Below are 17,211 nucleotides of genomic sequence, written 5' to 3'. Positions count from 1 at the left end.
AACAGCAGTTTAAACTTCAATGTTGCTTTCTTTTTAGGTTGTGGTACCAAGCAACACCCGCAATATTTTACTAGAGCGTTTGATTCCTGATACACCCTATTCTGTCAATGTTGTTGCTTTGTATGCTGATGGAGAAGGAGATCCAAGTCCTGGACAGGGAAGGACATGTAAGCAGAAAACACATGTTTTATTGCTAGGATATAGTTGTATGTTATGAATTATTATTCTCTCCAAGCTCTGCTGGTATTGTTCAGTTGTCACATTTCTGCATTAGGTCTTACTTGCAGATAAGCTATTGCACGGCTTCATACAGTGAAGAAGGGTTACTTTCTAGACTTCAGTTTTCCAAATTCCACTTCATTTCGTGCCCTTATTTATCTCTCCTTTTTCTTTTAGTGCCTCGCAGTGGGCCCAGGAACATAAGAGTCTTTAATCCTACTACAAACAGCCTTTCCGTTCAATGGGAACATGCTGATGGACCAGTGCAGCAATACAGAATCATATATTCTCCCACGGTTGGAGATCCCATAGATGAATATGTAAGTGTTCTCATGAAGGCATGTTAGAAATATATCACAGCTTATTTACTTCAGTTTAAGTATTTTTGGCTTTAGCTTCCATAGGAAGTCAGTTTATCAGGAATTCTGCATGTTCACATTCCTATTGAATCGTTTTGTCCTACTTTGTAAGCTTGCATTTTCCTGTCCCATAGGTATTGATGGATTGAAAAATACATTACTTGTCTGCTGTTTGCAAAAATATGAGCATGTGCAATTAACCAAACCATAGTGTGTATAGTCTGTGTACAGACAATAGCTATCTTTGGAGATGGTGTATTCTTTACCCTTCAGTGTACACACTCATTATTTCATATTTCCTGGGGATATCTCTGATATTTGACAGGCTTTAGTGGTGCTACAAAAGCAAAACTAGGGGGGGGATCTACTTTGTTTTTTTGTTTTTTTCCCCAAGCCATAAGATCCACCCACCAGAGCGATGTGAAAAAGAATTCAAGAATGCCAAACCTTTGAGTCTGTTTTGAGCACCAGGCCTGAGCTCAGTAGTCCTTGCCCACCCACAGTAAAGGCACACCCTTTCAAGAATATTCCCCTCTCCCAGAATGTGTCCTCCTTTGGACAGAGTACACTCTTTCCTGTCTCTAAACATTTCCTCATTAGTTAGAAAAATAAATGCACGGGTTTCTTATGGTGTAGCAAAGCTCCTCCCTCTTCTTTCGATATTTTTGCATAGATACCAGACTACTGAAATGGAATTAGTACTTCCTTAGCAGCAAGTGGTAAACTTTATTCTGAGCAACATTTGTCTGTACAGAGCTTTTTGGTACAATCCAGTGCAGATTTAAGCATACACAATGACATGTTCAAGGTCTTTGATACTAATGGACTTAAGTTTGCTGAACTCTGTGTTGGACTGTATCTTAAGTATAATCTTGGTTCCCTTTGACAATTTTTAACTGGCCTTACAGTACACATTCCTCTTTTGTGGAGCTATATATTTCTGTGAGCCTGTTCTGTGCAGTTGGGGAGATCAATAGAGAGCGACCTTAATTGTCATCTGTGTCTAAAGACCATCATGTATCTGACTATTATGAGCGGTATTGGCAGTCTGCAGCTTTGATCTTTTTTTCTTTTGGTTTGTTTGGAGTTCTGCCAAGATTTTTATAATTTGCAAGTGAACTTCCTTCTCCTTATTTGGCAGCACAACTTCGGTGAATGCCTGCAGAATTCTCTTAGAGATGCACAGCGCAGCCAAATTATTTCCCCATAGGGAGGTTGATGGCATGACTTCTGACTTCTGTGGAAACTTAGTTCAGCCCATAAAAACACCACCTAATTGTTCATGACGGTTACTTACTTCTGAATGATAATATATTTTGCTACAACTTGGCATTATACAGAAAGCACATTGTACTGAAAATGGTGCTCATGCAATAAAGAAATGGTGCTCTCCATTTCACTATGGGAATTTCACTCACTTGGGGGAGGGGAGAGAAATTAATGGCAAATCTTCCCAGAAACATGAAGAAATAAACATGAACTATTCAGAGGACATTTTAACCATCACATTTAAATATTACTTATGATGGTTCCCACCCCTCACCCTCCATAATTCTCATCTTTTATCATCTGGGCTGTGTACATATTACTGTCTTAAAATGTAGTTAAGTTGAGTCTTGTTCTCAGTTCTGATCAAAGCTGATTTGGAGCAGAGTGTATCAAACTCAGTATTTCATAAGAAACAACAGGATAGATTTAGGATATATATGGACTTTGGCTATCATGTGTACAATGCTTCCCAGACTACTATTGGGAGTATGGAGAATGCAGAACTAATGGGAGTATGTATACAGCCCTACTTTCTTCCAGGGCTGTCTCTGTCTTACACATTTTAGATCAAATGCTTGTGTAATCCAGTTCTACTGAATTGGATGGAGTTATTTCAGACCACTAGTTTCTTACCAGAAGCAGAGATATGGTCCTCACATTCTCTGTCATTCTGTTTCCATTCAGACAAAAAGTTAAGGACAAGAGTTGTCACTTCTTCTTCAAACCATTGTCTTAAATATATTTTGAAGGAAACAATTTACAAAATGCAGTTACTAGACTTGATCCACAGATAGTCTCATCAGCTGCTTGTCTGCTACCCTTCCCTGCTGCCAGTCAAGACAGCACAGTACAACCATGGTAGTGTGATTATCTGGTTGGAAGGGATGAAGGAACAGAGTTTGTGAATTCAATCCCCCCCTTCCACTTTGCATTCCAAACTGGTGAATAGTTTACTGTCACAACTCCCCAGTCCCCTTAAAACATGCATTTTCCTCCCACATCTGCTGTTTTTCTAACAAAGGTGCAGATGTAAGAAAGTGATCTGAGTATGGAAATAAGCAGAGCTTAGTCATATGTGTACAGGACAGAACTAGTTGGTTCTACTGTACTTCTGCATTCTCTTCCTGCATCAGCCCCTGGTTGCAGGCTGTATCCTGATTTTTCTACACAGTCCTGTTATTTTCGCATGCCGAAAGAAACTGCAGTTGTTACACACATTGGAGGCTCACTGCACCATCCCAAGGGGTTTTCTGGTCTGCCGCCACTCTCTACTGGTTGCTATTTTGCCATTCTTTCTCTAAATGTGCATGTACAACAGTAGTACCTTCCCCCACATGCAGTTTGTTCATATAAATGGATGTTGGGCTATCCTTGAAAGAAAGGCTTTGGTTTCCTGGACGTGTGCCAGACATGTTTGGCAATATGCTTGAGTGTTGCCAGATGCTGCTCTAAAAAAATTCTCATTGGTAACAAACATCACTTTATCCACATTACAATGGCATTTTAAAATATAAATATCATAAATTAATGTCCCATCTATTACCCTAGGCAGCCTAATTTTGATGGGGCTGAAATTATTATTTAAAAAATGTTTCTTTATTATAAATCCATGTGCTCCTCATCCTTTTCCTATTGTGTTCTTTTTACTTTATTTTCATTTCTATTCTTTTCTTTTCTAATCACACACACAAACACCTATATAAATATTACAGTGAAAATATTTTCTATCCCTGATGCCCATGCATTGGTTTGGATCCAGAACTGCCCTTCATTCATGGTAGGATCAGATCCTTCTGCTAGTGAAGGCTGGAGATGACAGAAATGATGCTCTCCATTTTCCCCTGTGCCACCTTCCAAATTGTTCCAGAAGCTCCCCATATGAACTATACAAGGAGCTTCAAGAGATATGGGGAATAAAAGAATGCTATGTATCCCTTTCCTCAGCAGGAGTGTTTTATGTGAGTGGAACCTTGCTAATGGGCCTTATGGAACCTATGAATAAAAGCATAGCTGCTTGTTCAGTGTGGAGTAGAACTCCAAGTTGTACTACTACAGCTTTGAGCAATTTACGGTTCTACAACATTTACTCGATTCCCATTATGTTCCAGACAACAGTGCCTGGCAGAAGAAATAATGTATTGCTACAGCCTTTGCAGTCAGATACACCCTACAAAATTACCGTTGTGGCAGTTTATGAAGATGGAGATGGTGGACAGTTGACAGGAAATGGAAAAACAGGTACATCTGATGTGCTGTTAAATAATATGCAAACAACTGAGGTGCAAATGGTCCTTAACTATCCCCCCCACCCAGAAGTAGTGGTAGAGGAGTTGTTGCCATGGTTGATATTTGCCAAATGGACCTTCATTTGAGATCCTATCTCAGCATTCCTCAAATATTTGCACATGCAACATGAAATGCTGTGTGTCTGCATAGGGAAAGATTGAATGTCCCAACACAGAGACATGGCAGAATTACAGCCATAACCTGGATCTTTGGGAACACTTTGGGTTATCTAATCACTATCACTGTCCAATCCATTCATCTGCCAGGAACCCAGTCTGCTAGATGTCATACAGGCATAGAAATAACATTTTATGCTACCATTCTAACTTTATACTCAATTTTTGTCTTCTTCAGTTGGGTTGCTTTCACCTCAGAACATACGCATTTCAGATGAATGGTACACACGGTTCAGAGTTGCCTGGGATCCTTCACCATCTCCTGTTCTTGGGTACAAAATTGTCTACAAACCTGTTGGTAAGGCTGAGCTTAAGATATTCAAGTACACTTGACATTATTTAATATTTGTTCATTTCAAGACTTAAACACTATGAGAATGTGACTGATATAAATGTGAAAATGAGTCTTCTCTCTGAGCTCTTGGAGATCTGCTCTCATTAAGGCAAATGAAAATTCATTTTTTCCTTTAAGGTACCAATGAGCCCATGGAGGTGTTTGTTGGAGATGTGACTTCATATACATTGCACAACCTGTCTCCTAGTACTTCCTATGATGTAAATGTTTATGCTCAGTATGATTCTGGACTCAGTGCACCTCTGGTCGATCAAGGCACTACATGTAAGACTACTTTTCATGCTTTTGGTTTCACTGTATATTAACACAGAGGAGCCTTTTCTGGGCTAGTAGATGTGAGAAAAATAACCTCAAATGGGAGGTTCCATCAGTTAGTGCATGCCTACCCCATGGGACAGGTAGTGTTGGAGGATTATGCTGGGCTTTCAGAGAAACATGGCATTGTTCAGGAAATGTGCAGTTCTCGGTTACTGTGTGGGAACCTAACACCATTCTGCTATCTTGTGCTTTATGTTAGGGATGCAAATACATTTCTCATTATCATAAAATCACATACCCCAATTACTAAAACTGCAACTTGCTGTTGCTGAGAAAATGTGATTCTTGCCTCCCCTCAGTACACATACAGTACCTATTAGTTGCAGTGTGAGTTCAATAGCCTATTACTTGTGGTAGAATAAGTGATATTTTAAGAATAAAGACATTCGTCATAGTTTCATAATTTGCTTTTAGCTTTCATATTGTAGTTCATGGAAATTTTTCTTTCACGCTTTGCAGTGTATTTAAATGTCACTGACTTAACAAGTTATAATGTGGGATGGGACACTTTCTGCATCAAATGGACAGCTCATCGGGCAGCTACTTCTTACAGACTGAAGCTAAATCCAGCTGATGGTAAATATATATATATTGGGTTGTGCATGCAACTAATGTGAAGACTGTAACACATTTCCACCTAAACCTTGAAGAGCAAGGAATCTCCTGTCAGTGTGCCTCTCACAGACCCCTACTGTCATTTCTTGCATTCCTAGGTTCCTCTGAAGATGGATAACTTTAATAAATGGGTTGTGTTCCCAACCAGGGATACGGCAGATGATCTCGTTAGAGATCTTAATCATTGAAAGGCTGGAGGCAGCAGGAACACTTGGGGCAAATACCTGTAGCTCTCCATAAAACAGTACCAGTGTTTGATTGCTTATAGGAAGTGTTATGCTCCTCTTATTCCCCTCCTTTCAACATATTCTGCCTCAGGCTGTTCCATAGTTGTCCTTCATTTAAATAATTTTTGCTCCTTGAGAGTTTAGTAGCTGAGTAGTATGGATAATATCTCTTTCCCATTATAACATATGCCCCTCCTGTTTGTTGCAGGATATGAATATATATTTCTATACCACAGCTACTCCCACAGTATCTCTACTACAAAACAAGAAAAGTTTGTTGTTTTTTAATCCCCATTCCTTTTATTTTTCACAAATGTGGTACATGTGGACATTAAGAAACACTAGTGCAGATCAAAGGAAGGATTGAACTTAAATCTCGAAGCATGTTGCCTGCTAAGCATCCTTCTCCTCTGTTGTTATGGAGATCAGTTGTTCCACACCTTTCCCTTTTCATATCCTGGCACTGTTCTGTACCCGCCTGCAATCCAGATGCTCCAAACTTTCTTCCAAAAGTTCTGGAAGCTAAGCAGAACACTCCATTGACACAACCATTCCCTTCTTTGCTGTATGTACTTTAGTTTTCCGCTTTCAGCCATTCAGCAAGCATTCATAAGCTTCTACGTTCTAAGCATTTTAAAGTCATTATTTTACCTATTTGCAGGATCCAGAGGACAAGAAATTACAGTGCGTGGAACAGAAACCAGTCACTGTTTCACTGGCCTTTCACCAGACACAGAGTATGATGCTACTGTGTTTGTTCAGACTCCAAACCTTGAGGGGCCTCCGGTGTCTACAAGAGAAAGAACATGTAAGTGGCAGATAACAATAAGAGTAGTAGTGGTGGTAATGTTGATTTAAAGTACATTGAATGAATGTGGTCAAAGTAATTGTGCTTGGAGATATTATCATTTTTGAGCTTGTAAAAACACTGTAGTATTTTTAAGGAATCCTAGAATTGTAGAGTTGGGAGGGACTCCGAGGGTCATCTAGTCCCCCTATAGAAATCTTTTGCCCAACTTGGGGCTTGAACCCAAGACCCTGAAATTAAGAGTCTCTTGTTCTATTGACGGAGCTATCAGGCAGCATCTAGTTTTCCTTTGTTTCCTATTTGTGAGATTTCATGCATGAATTGGGCAACAGATATATTTTCCATGGGGGTGGAATCCTAAAACTTTTGGATTCTAACCTTCTCTTGTCTCAAAATCTTTCACCAATCATGTATTGTTGCCAGCCAGGTTCTTGGCACTTCTTGACCTCCTGCCAGGATTTTGCAGTCCCAGGTGGGATGATTAGAGTTCTTTGAGTACAAAAGGTGAATTACAAATGATTTTAAAACACCGCCTCTCTTATCTCTCTGTGTGCATACGAAGAACAATAGAAGTTTATTTTCTTAAAGATGGACATGTCAGATAAGTTGCAACCAAATGAACGTCTGTCAATTGTATTTCTCTGCAGTGGATATTACTAATTGCAACTCACAAAGTTAAGAATATTGAATATGTAAAATATTTTAATTCAGTATTTTTGTTTCAGTGATCAAGCCAACAGAACCACCAACTCAGCCACCAACTCCCCCTCCTCCTCCAACAATCCCACCAGCTCGAGATGGTAGGTGCTTACCAAAGCATTTATCTTATTTCTGCCATGTCTATGAAAGCAGGGCTTTGAGAGTACTGTTGAATAAAGGCTCTGATGTTACTATAATTTAGGGTGCTCATGATAGCTTGTGAACAGAGAAGTAAGTTCTGTTTAAAACTGTGTTTGACTCTTCCCATATATTCCCTAGTCTTTTACGTTTCCAGAGCGTTCATGTTTGTGTTCTTAGTCTGAGTTCTATAAACATGTTTTGTGCATTTGAGCCTTTGAATGTATTTTTCATAAATTCCAATGGGGGAAATGGTTTTTTAGATGTATTCTATATGTTACATTGAAAAGCTTGACACATGCTGTTCTTCAAATTATCATCTCAATTTCCTTAATTATTCTGTACGTGTCAAATGACTTAACTGAATCCAATGAACTTTTCAGTATGCAAGGGTGCCAAAGCAGATATAGTCTTCTTGACTGATGCTTCCTGGAGTATTGGAGATGACAATTTCCACAAAGTGCTGAAATTCGTTTTTAATACAGTTGGAGCCTTTGACCTAATCAACCCTGCTGGAATTCAGGTTTGTCTATTTTTCCTGTCTAGTAATAAACAAGAGAAACCAAGACTCTAAAGATTCTTAAAAGAAGCTGCTAGATTTCAATTTCAGCCAAAGCTAGAAAAGTGATTCAGTCTATAGCCCATGCTTCCAGATTCTGTCTTCATGCTTGCACTATGGATTCCATCATCCCCTTTCCATGACCATGAAAGAGTGGATCATAGGTGTTCTCCAGCTCATGGATGGGCATTTTGCTGATTCCGGGGATGAAGATACAGTAAGAGGGCGACACTTATGCTTCCCTAATGGCCATAAGCCCCAGTCACCATTGCCAGTAGTCTGAGATGATGGGAGTTGCAGTCCTCAGCATCTCCGGGTACCACATTTGTTATCCTTGCATTAGTCAATTCACTAGACCTTCAGTTTCCCCACCCTCAACAAATGGCAAAACTGGCTAGCTTGAGGCAAAACTGATTCTGACCCTCATAGGATTGAATATTCTTTAAAAGAGTAGCACGGGTGCACAATATTTTGCTGCATTTTGCCCTTTACACCCTTCTACCCTGGACAAATTGCCACCCTGTCCTTGGTGGGTTGGCTCTTATCATTTTTCCTACTTGCAAGACATTCAGAGTTTGGGTGGCCTGATTTTCAGCAATGTGGGGTGTATGTGTGTGCTTCCTTTACTTTGTAGTATGGTGAAATGCTTGTTAGACTGTAGAAACCGTACCTTGCAAATGACAGCTTGGCTGTTTGAAAAACCCTTTCATCACATGCATGTAATAACAGCCAATAAGCAGGTAAGCCTGTATGTGATGCAGACTGTTTAACTGGCTACCACACCCACAGCTTCCAAATCATGGACTAGATCATTCTTATATGTGCCAAATCCTTCATTAACATTTCCTGTACTCCCATTCCCTTCCCCCCGTGGTATTGAACAAAATTGCATTGTTGGAGCATTCATCCCAATAATGCCAGATTTAATTTTTTGTTTCAGGTTTCTTTGGTGCAATATAGTGATGATCCAAAGTCTGAGTTCCATTTGAATACATATGATGATAAGGCACAAGCACTAGGAGCAATTCAGAATATTCGGTATAGAGGAGGGAACACAAAAACAGGTACTTGTGGGAGGATTTGAGTTCAGTTTTTTAAATACAAACATGGTCTCTATGCTTCACAGATTTGGGATTGTATCCATCGTCAGTCCTACTCAGAGGTGGAATCTAGACACATAGAAAAAAAAGTGAAAATGCTTTTTTAAAAAAAGTTTTTGAAAAATATATTGAATTTGCCATAGCTCACCATCGCCATCTAGTGCCACATTTGTATAATGCACTTTACAACACACTTAAAACATTTTATTTGCAGCTGTATAGCTGAGTCCAAGGGACATGGGTGGCACTGTGGGTTAAACCACTGAGCCAATCAGAAGGTCGGCAGTTCGAATCCCCATGATGGGGTGAGCTCCCGTCACTCGGTCCCTGCTCCTGCCAACCTAGCAGTTCGAAAGCACATCAAAGTGCAAGTAGATAAATAGTTACTGCTCCAGTGGGAAGATAAATGGCGTTGCCGTGTGCAGCTCTGGTTCGCCAGAAGCAGCTTAGTCATGCTGGCCACATGACCTGGAAGCTGTACGCCAGCTCCCTCGGCCAGTAAAGCGAGATGAGCGCCGCAACCCCGGAGTCAGCCACGACTGGACCTAATGGTCAGGGGTCCCTTTACCCTTTAGCTGAGTCCAAAATTCAGCCACTGAAAATAATGGACATGACTAACTTAGGCACATTAATTTCTCTCAGTCTGCTTTGAGTATAACTTAGTTGGATACAACCTTTTAATTTCATTCCAATGTTAATGTGTGTGCTACTAATATTATCATTTTTGTTTGATCACCGCAATGAATTTTGTTTCACCATCTGCAGGCAAAGCACTTACATTTATCAAAGATAAGGTCTTGACATGGGAAAGTGGTATGAGGAAAGGAGTTCCCAAGGTACTTGTTGTTGTAACTGATGGCCGGTCACAGGATGAAGTGATGAAAGCTGCAGCTGTCATACAACATTCTGGTAAGTTGCTTTTACGTGCCATAACATTGTACAACTATAATTCCGCTAACTTCATCAAATGTCAGATTCTGTATTGTTAGGAAGGCTGTAATATACACAGTTCAAATAATCAGTGAACATTTATGAGCCTGATATCTGTAAACCACTTTATCCAGTATCACTTTGCAGTGGACTGAATCCAGTGCTGTTCATGTACAAGGAGGGCAGATTTCCACTTGCACATCAGGGGATCCTTTGAAGAAGTTTTGGGAGGAAGGGGAAGCTGTGTAGAGCAAGTGGAAATCTGTTCAAGCATTGTTGGATTTCACCCTGGCTAAACTCTGTTGTACATGTAAGCTTTTTATTTGAACATTTATTTATTTATAGAAATATCTACCTGCCTTTCTGATGCCCATGCACCACAGATTTAGTCACTTACCCTCTTCAGGATATGATGTTTTCCTTTTTTTAAAAGGAAACGATAAATGTACACACTTTACACATCTCCCTTGAGTTGTATGTCATCCCCTCATAACAGATTGCTTAGATGTTATCTTTGAGAAGAACATGTAGAAATATACTTGTGACGAGACTAACTCAATTGATACTACATTTGCAGGTTTCAGTGTCTTTGTTGTTGGTGTGGCTGATGTTGATTACCATGAACTGGCCAAGATCGCCAGCAAACCCAGTGAACGCCATGTCTTTATAGTTGATGACTTTGATGCTTTTGAAAAGATTGAGGATAACCTCATCACCTTTGTTTGTGAGACAGCTACCTCAAGTAAGTCAAATGCCACTTCTCTCTAATCTTCTTAAGAATAAATTTACCTGTTGGATTCTAGTGATCAAAGAGCCTTCCATGAGTGGAGGGACACGATTAGATACAACCCCCTGTATGCATTCTTTTCAGTACCACCCTTTCTAGCACATTCCCTCATGCCTCCACAGAAATCTGCTCTTTATGAAGAGGGGTGTCCAGATTGTCCTCTGATGCTGTGAGATGAGCTGCAATGGAAAGGGAATATCAACAGAAAGCCCCATGTACATACAACAGCTTATTAGGTGCATGCTGAAACTCTTAGAATACCAGGCAAAGCATCTGCGATATATAAGCTTGTCTAGTCTCACTCTGAAAACTTCCAAAGGAGGAGATTCTGCAGTAACCCTGCGCACCTTCCAACAACAATGCTGCTGGCTCATTCATTATTTCATTTGACATGTTTCTTTTTCTGTTTCAGCTTGCCCTCTCATGTACTTGGATGGGTACACTTCTCCTGGTAAGAATTTATACACCAGTTTCCCCGCCTAGTAAAGTGTCTGCACATTTTCTAAATTCCACAAGTCTCTTTCCCTTTGAACATAATAATAATGATGAAAAACATGTTCTCCTTTATGATACAGGCTTCAGGATGCTGGAAGCTTACAACTTAACGGAGAAGTATTTTGCTTCAGTACCAGGCGTTTCCTTGCAGTCAGGATCCTACCCCAGTTATGTGGCATACAGGCTTAATAAAAATGCCTTTGTTAGCCAACCCACAATGTAAGCTGTGCTACCTTTCTTCTTTTCTTTTTTTAACTGGGGAAAGTTGACTGTGTGTGGTTACATGGAACACATAACTTTCTGGAATGATGGGTGATATATTTTGCTTAGTCTGCAACATTAAGAAATATGCTCAAAAGGAACTGCAACAACTTTCTTAAACAATGTACCACTTTTCTTCTTGCTTAAAATATTTAGTATTTCCAGGCCTGCTTTGTTTCTCCATTCCCTATACAGGCTTTTATTGACATGGCAATTGAAATCTGTTGCAATTATTCAGTTTCAAACTCGGCTATTAGTGGTTAGTGGTGGGGAAAATTTTAGCTATAGATGCATGATGGTAGTTGTTCCATACAGTATATTGCTAGCTGCTAAATATTCTTCACTCAGACTCACCAGCTCATTTGCCAATAGGAGAGGAATTCTGAAGGTTTATTAGAATAAAACAGTTGCATAGTTTGGAGAGGTTGAAGCACCCAAGCCCTACAGAAACATGCCAGTGCTCTGTATATAGCCAAGACAAAGCCACAGTTTTTGAGGGGAGCAAATTGTACTAAGTGAGAGGAACTCATAGCTTTATTTACATTTGATTTCCCCCCTCCCTGAATTGCTCTCCTTTTTGAATTGCCTCCCAAAAGTCGTTATTGGACTCTTATTCCTAGCTAGTTCCCCAACAATATTTCTGCTGCTACTCTTTCTCCTCTCCAGGCAAATTCTAAGGGTCCTGTTGCTTAATGACCCTGAAGATTACACTGCAGTTTCTGTCACCATCGCCTCTTACCCCTTACAGCAGGCATGGGGAAACTGGGCTGGGGCTGATGGGAGTTGTAGTTTAGCAACATCTGAAGAGCCAAAAGTTCCCCACTTCTTTATAGGCTCAGTCTATGGTCTGGATAGCTATCTCATTTTGTTACTGAAAAAATAGAATTTAATACAGTTCTAGTGAATGATTAAGAATCAAATTATGTACCCATCCAAAACAGTTCAGATTCATAATGCTTTTCATTACAGTGGGAAGGAAAAGCAGTCAAATAGGCAAACTGAAGAATATTGGGAAGTTTAAACAAGCCTTTCCTCCCTTTCTGGCGAGAGCTTCTTTAAGTCTTAAATGCAAAGTAGCCCTCTCGGAATTTCTTTTTGAATCTTCTTCAGTACATCAGTCTTTGTGAGGTTTGAGTGGAGCGAGTGATCAACTGCTGAGCAAAGGTCTGTGTGTTCTGGATCTTGAGTGAACCACAACTTCGTTGTGAAATTTGTAATGCAAATGTCACTGTGTTGACATTTTCCTACAGTCTTTTCTGTGTTTCAGATGAAACATTATGAAGTTCATTAGCCTTTTTCATGCATTTTCAATGAGCAATAATCTATGCTTTCTTTAATAGGGAGATTCATCCAGATGGATTACCAAAGGCTTACACTATCATATTGTTATTCCGCCTTCTCCCGGACACCCCCACTGAACCATTCGCAATTTGGCAGATAACAGACAGAGATTACAAGCCACAAGTTGGAGTTGTTCTTGATTGTAAGAATGATTTCACCTGCTTATAGTATGAATAGAATCTCTAAATGGAACTTTATGGCTAAATTTCCATCCTTTCTTCCCCAATCTGTCAAGCTCAGAACATTATTGAAATATTTATTGTTGCAATCCAATATTTGTTCAGTACCAGAGATCAACAGGGAAGAAAATTCTGAGGTAGACTGAAACTAATTTGCACAGTTATGTGCAATTTGCATAATATTTGCCTGGACCCTGTGTTTGCAAAACCGCAGCTGATTGTGAAATCTTCTATTTGGATGAAATCATCCAGGAAATACTTTAATCTGAGCTTTAAAAATAGAAGTTATTAGGAATGGATCAGCCACTAACTTTGAGAAAGATCTTGCCATTTTTATTATCTGAAATTATACTTTGCAAACTCTAGAAATGAACATACTGCTCACCAAAGTACACCAACTAGAAGGATGTTAATTCAATGCTCCTATATCGGCATAATCAAAGGCCAGGCAGAGTTCCAGCAGTAGATATATTGTTTGTTGGTCAGCATTTGTGAGCAGTCAACTAAGCCAGATGTTTCTCTAGTTCATCATATTCTGGTGGCATGTGAAAAGAATAAGTAAATACCAGGAAGTTTTGCTTTCATCTTTATACTGAAATAATCTTCCTTCAGAGTTAAACTGCCATAAATCATGCTACTTCTATGTAGTGTCTTTTGAGGGAGGGAAACTGGCAAGTTGGGAACTGCAAGAAGCCATTCATCTCTCAGCCACCTGCAGCAAGCATTGGCACCAGGTGTTTTAACACAGTGTTTGGCTTATCTCAAAGCGTACTTACCCAAAGTGCTCCAGTAATTGGCTTGCATTCTGTGCCAGTGAGCTTTGCTGTGTCCTATCCATTTAAAGTTTTATGATAGGTTGATATTTATTTGGGCCCCGAGACATCAAATAATGTACTTTACAATGTGTACTGACCATGAATCTGGTATTATTTCTGTTTATTTTTTATTAGTAAACCTGAGACAAGTGGATAATAAACATTCATGATTTGGCCCTAGTAATACATTCTTTGCTGCTTGTGACAAGTTTAATCAAATTAGACTGCATATGTTACTGGGGGCATGGAGTGTTATAAAACTGTAACTAATTTAACCATGCATATAGTCAATAATTTTTTTTTCTCCCCCAGCATCCAGCAAAGTATTATCATTCTTTAACAAGGACACAAGAGGAGAGGTTCAGACAGTAACATTTGAAGGTGATGAAGTTAAGAAACTCTTTTATGGAAGTTTCCACAAGGTAAATGCTGACAATTGTGTGCAAATTGTTATGAACAAAAGCATTTTTCTTGAGAACAAAAAACCATACTTGCTAGTTAGTAGATATAGATAGATTCAATAATTTATAAGTCAATTCAAGCAAATATTCTTGAGCTTTTACCGTTAATGTAGATTGAATATTTATGATAGGTTAACATATTGAATATGTCCAGTTCAATGGGGCTTGATTGCAAGTACCGTACTTTTCGCACCATTACACTCAGTTTTTTTCGTCTAAAAGGTAAAGGGAAATGTGTGTGCGTGTTATGGAGCGAATGCAGGCAGGAGGAACCGCTCTTGCTGGCTGTTCGGCAGCCTCTCTTCCTCCGCTTGGCTGGCTGAGAAGCCGGCAACAGCTGAGCAACAGCTGAGTGTCGGGAGACAGCCTCTCTTCCTCCTGCCTGCCTGCTCTATGGCTTTTTGGCGAGGTGGGAGAAGGGAGGCAGCTCGGAAGCCAGCAAGAGCTGCACGCAGTGTGTAAAAGCCAAGGTGGGGAAAGGGAGACAGCCTCTCTTTCTCCTGTCTGCCTCCTCTATGGCTTTTTGGCGAGGTGGGCGCTCGGAAGCCAGCAAGAGCTGCACGCAGCGTGTAAAAGCCAAGGTGGGGAAAGGGAGACAGCCTCTCTTTCTCAGTGTCTGCCTGCTCTATGGCTCTCCCTTACACAAATGTAAGCGGCTCTTACTCTGCTTTCTTTACAATGAGCCAGAAGGAGGGACAAAGAGGCATCCCCTTCCGTCCCTCCCCCAGCACCTCACCGGTAAATTCAAACAAAGCCGCTTACAAGGCTCCTGTCCCTGAGTCTCCTCCTCCTCTTTTTGCTCCCGTTCGAGGCAAGGCAGCTCCACAAATGTGAGTTCCCCCTCTCTCTTCCTTCCCTCCCTCTTCCAACTTCAAAAAATATTGGGGGGACAGCCAGGTAAGCCCCACTCACATACCACAATGGGGGATGGGGGATGACTCCCTCAAATATTTAATGGGGGGGGTGAAGGCATCTAGGCCCATAGGAGTTGGCTGCTTTGCCTAGGACAAATGTGAGCTCTCCATCTCTCTTCCCTCCCTCCCTCCTTCTTCCAACTTCAATAAAATATTGGGGGGGCAGGTCACAGACTGCAATGATCTCAAGACAAAGTGCATGCACACTGGTACCTTATATGAATGGCAATGCCCATCAGCATGGGGGGATGATGACTTTAATGGGGGGGGGTGAAGGCACCTAGGCCTATAGGAGTTGGCTGCTTTGCCTAGGACAAGTGTGAGCTCCCCCCCCCTCTTCCTTCATCACTGTATTGGAGATGTCATACATTACTGACAGTTCCTTCATTCACGTGGTTACAAAACACGGATCCACATGGATCCTCAGGATTTTTGCACTGGGTCACCCCAAATTCACCATCAGATCACATAGCATGTCCATGGCTACAGCATGCACCAAAAAAATCAAGCACCCACTGTTGCCTGGGGCCGCAGTGGTGCAAAAACGTGGTTACAAAGTACGGATCCACGTGGATCCTCAGGATTTTTGCATTGGGCTACCCCAAACTCACCGTCAGATCACATGTCTGTGGCCACAGCATGAACCACAAAAATCATACATCCACTGTTTTGTTTAGAATATTTTTTTTCTTGTTTTCCTCCTCTAAAAACTATGTGCGTGTTATGGTTGGGAGCGTGTTATAGAGCGAAAAATACGGTAATTGAGTTCAGAATCGCAGCTAAAAGGTGGTAAATACTATAATATGGGCCTGCTATGATTTCTGAATGCCATTGTATTGTTTGTCATCAGTAGGAGATTGGGTAATTCATTAGAAATAATGTTTCAAAGCTAAAGAGAAGGAACCTTCAGAGCTGGTCTACAATTGCACTTCCTGCATAGATAATGATGATGATTAAAATTTGTATAACAAAGTTTATAACCATAAATCTTAGGGCGCTTCACAAAATCCAGCACCCCATATTTTCTGTCATCTGCTTATTATGTGCAGCACAACCTCAGCACATGAGTTTGGATAATTATGCAATGAATTATCATGTTTGTTTGTGTGTGATCGTGTGTGCGCACATGAAATAAGTGACCTAGCTATAGCAAAAGAGAAAAAAATTGCAACAGATTTTGTATGGTAATTTTGATGTTAAAAAATATCCAATATTAAGAATATGCCAAACTTTTAAAAATTGGATTGAACCCTTCCAAAATATGAAACATTTTTGTGGTGTTCATTCAACGAGTTATATGTTCACTCAATGAAAAATAGCTAACTTAATATTGGCTACTTGTGGAAAATTTGTTTTGGCACAGTTCTTTGGATGTTGAGTAGCATTGCTGTAGTGATAGTGGATGAATCCAGCAAGACTCTTTGGGAAAGTGTTGGCTTAGTAATACAGTAATTAAAGCAGTATCAAAGAACTCTTATAGAACCATATGGTTTTTATTCTGTGTCTCGCCATTATGAACCAAACTACATGTGATAGAAGTTCCATTACTCTCCCTTGCAGCACTTTAAAAAAAATTAAAAATAGCTGACACAGGAAGCTGGAACTGGGGGCAGATGGCTGACAGAAGGGAAGAGCTCTTAAATGCTTTTGCTTTCTGCTCTTTACATGCTGAAAATTGCTCCCTGCAGCTACTGTCTCATCACCAGGGGAAGAGATATAAGGTCCTCATATCTATTCCCTTCCCGGGAGAAAAGTATTGGGATGGGGTTACTTTGCACAGAACAGCAGAAGCAGGAATGGTCATGTAGCTTCTCCCTTCAGCCAGTCCTCAGTTTCTCACAGCTGCTTTAAAAATATGTAAAAAGGAAATAGCCTCTAATCTGTAGGTTGGCCCTCAGCC

The 17,211-nt window shown here is 40.3% G+C and overlaps 1 protein-coding gene across 23 annotated transcripts in view; it reads left to right on the top strand.

Annotated features, from left to right (window-relative positions):
• COL12A1 (collagen type XII alpha 1 chain) overlaps positions 1-17,211 on the top strand; it is a 116,394-nt gene that overhangs the window by 74,054 nt on the left and 25,129 nt on the right. For all 23 annotated transcript variants that reach the window (XM_083608079.1, XM_083608089.1, XM_083608078.1 and 20 more), the window contains 16 exons: positions 38-167; positions 397-539; positions 3,956-4,085; positions 4,488-4,607; positions 4,782-4,928; positions 5,442-5,558; positions 6,486-6,632; positions 7,358-7,432; positions 7,853-7,992; positions 8,969-9,092; positions 9,894-10,037; positions 10,636-10,800; positions 11,258-11,296; positions 11,421-11,559; positions 12,942-13,084; positions 14,249-14,358. In XM_083608079.1, coding sequence (XP_083464205.1) covers positions 38-167; positions 397-539; positions 3,956-4,085; positions 4,488-4,607; positions 4,782-4,928; positions 5,442-5,558; positions 6,486-6,632; positions 7,358-7,432; positions 7,853-7,992; positions 8,969-9,092; positions 9,894-10,037; positions 10,636-10,800; positions 11,258-11,296; positions 11,421-11,559; positions 12,942-13,084; positions 14,249-14,358 — 2,013 coding nt within the window. The remainder of the gene's footprint in view (positions 1-37; positions 168-396; positions 540-3,955; positions 4,086-4,487; positions 4,608-4,781; positions 4,929-5,441; positions 5,559-6,485; positions 6,633-7,357; positions 7,433-7,852; positions 7,993-8,968; positions 9,093-9,893; positions 10,038-10,635; positions 10,801-11,257; positions 11,297-11,420; positions 11,560-12,941; positions 13,085-14,248; positions 14,359-17,211) is intronic.

This window comes from Podarcis filfolensis, assembly GCF_964270895.1.
Source record: "Podarcis filfolensis genome assembly, chromosome: 3".
Classification (NCBI taxonomy): domain Eukaryota; kingdom Metazoa; phylum Chordata; class Lepidosauria; order Squamata; family Lacertidae; genus Podarcis; species Podarcis filfolensis.
This window is presented reverse-complemented; position numbering and strand designations above follow the sequence as displayed.